Genomic DNA, 2,003 nt, shown 5'->3' with positions numbered 1-2,003 from the left:
GCGTAGCACGAGTGCATGCACGCTTATACGTGCATGCAGATAGATATATTGTGTCTGTATATTATCTTTGTCTCTTTATCTTTGACTATTGTAGCCAATGTTATCCAATGTTATTCATTGTTTATTTGTCTTTCTTGTTGTTATTGTATTATTACTAGCATGCAGCTGTCTTGTATTCATTTCTTCTTTTTTCTTTTGTTTATTTGCATTTGTCTTGTTGCTAAACAAAGATAAAAAGGTAAAGACAGGAGGAATAAAGAGGAATAAATATATATTACGGTGTATAGGCAGTTGTTTATGGTGTCTTTTTTGCTCAGACAATCGCCACCAGCAGCTGGCAGCGCAGCGTCAACAGCAGCAGTTGCTGCAGCAGCAACGGGAGTTGCAGGAGCACGAGCAGCAACAGCAGCAGCAACAGCAACAACAACAGCAGCAGCTACAAGTGCTGCTACCGAAGAACCCGGTGCTGCAGCGAACTGCACCAGGGGTACAACAGCAATTTGCAGAGAATGCGTATTCGGAGGAGGGCCTTCTTGCTGCTGCTGCTGCCTTGGAGGGGGCCCCCCACGCAAACGGAAAGTTATTCCGTACTCAAGGGGTTTGGGGATCTGTGGGGGGTCCCCCCCACAGGGGGGGCCCCCCAGAACTGAAGGGGGTAGTACCCAATTCTTGCACTTCAGAAGACCTCTCGGGGCCCTCTCCTACTTCTACCTTAACTCCCTCCTGTTCCTCAGTTAGTGCAAAGAGTCCAGCTAGCCCTGATCAGTGTTCGCGTGAGGGTTTAGATACATTATGGGGTTCAGGGGGAGTTCAAGGGGCCCCCCATAACGGGGGAGCCCCCCCACACAGCGGGGGGGCCCCAGGGGGCCCTTCTTTTAGTCAGGGGGAGGACTTGGCAAGAACCCTCTTGTCGCAAAAGCGGCCAAAGCCCTTGACAAGCTTGCCTAAAGAATTGATAAGCTGCCCAGTGAATACTGGTGCTGCTGTTGGCAACAGCAGCAACAACAACAGCAGCAGCAGCAGCAGCAGCAGTATCAGCAGCATCAGCAGCAACAGCGTCGGCAGCAACAGCAGCAGCAGCAGCACTAATAATAATAATGTTAGTAATAATACTAAGCAGACGTCCCCTACAGGAGGGCGTAATGGGACAAAGGGGAGCAGCGGGGGTCTTATAGACTTAGGTCTTAATGCCGATATATTACAGTCATTGCTAAGTATGGGGGTACCTCAGGGGGGGGGCCCCTCATGTAGTGATGGCTGGCCTGCAGGGGGCCCCTTGGGCCGCAAAGCCGCCTCAAGGGCGGGGGCCCCCTGGGCACTCCTTGCCGCTGCTCCTCCAGTTACCCCTACTACAAGTGACATGCGTAGGAGTAGCTGTGAGGAAGGAGCCGATGATGAGCTGCTGCAGCAGAAGCAGCAGCAGCAACAACAACAGCAACAGCAACAGAAACTGCAAAAAGCTGCTATGCTTCCTCTTGATTTGCTACAGCAACTGGGACAGCGTGCCCAAGTTGCTGAGGAGACGAAGCATCAGCAGCAGCAGAAGCAGGACCATGATCATCAGCAGCAGCAGCAGCACGATGAGAGAAGGGAGCAACAGCAACAGCAGCAGCAGCAACAGCAGCAGCAACACGATGCTCTCAAGCTGCTAGAAGCAGCTGCAGCAGCAAAGCTGCAGCGACCCTGTACATCAGAGGAATTAACACTTATGTTCAAGGAGGCCCCTATTAAGGGGCACAAAGAGGGGCCCCTTAAGGGAATAGGGGATAATGGTCTTACCCAAGAGACAGGAGGTATGTGACACACCTGCTGCTGCTGCTGCTGCTGCGTGCTGCTGCTGCTGCTGCAGTGTTGGTGCATGCATGCATGTGCTGTTGCTGCATTTGTGTGTCTTTGTTGTGTGTGTGTGTGTGTGGTGGTGGGGTTGTTTGCTGCATGCAGGGGGGACGACAGCAGCAGCAGCAGAGGAGTTGGAGGATTTAATCTTCCAGTCTCGTAGGAGT

At 52.2% G+C, this 2,003-nt stretch overlaps 1 protein-coding gene across 1 annotated transcript in view; it reads left to right on the top strand.

Moving 5' to 3' along the window:
* Positions 1-317: 317 nt before the first annotated feature.
* The window catches only part of EMWEY_00047920 (hypothetical protein), a gene marked incomplete at both ends in the record, with an annotated part of 1,797 nt that continues 111 nt past the window's right edge, over positions 318-2,003 (top strand). Inside the window, 2 exons of the mRNA XM_013479324.1 lie at positions 318-1,793; positions 1,942-2,003. The exon at positions 1,942-2,003 is cut by the window's right edge and continues 111 nt beyond it. Of these exons, the coding sequence (XP_013334778.1) occupies positions 318-1,793; positions 1,942-2,003 (1,538 nt within the window). The remainder of the gene's footprint in view (positions 1,794-1,941) is intronic.

This window comes from Eimeria maxima, genomic scaffold, assembly GCF_000499605.1.
Source record: "Eimeria maxima Weybridge genomic scaffold, Emw_scaff1058, whole genome shotgun sequence".
In the NCBI taxonomy this organism is placed as follows: Eukaryota; Apicomplexa; class Conoidasida; order Eucoccidiorida; family Eimeriidae; genus Eimeria; species Eimeria maxima.
The sequence above is the reverse complement of the archived record's forward strand: the minus strand, read 5'-3'. Positions and strand labels throughout refer to the sequence as shown.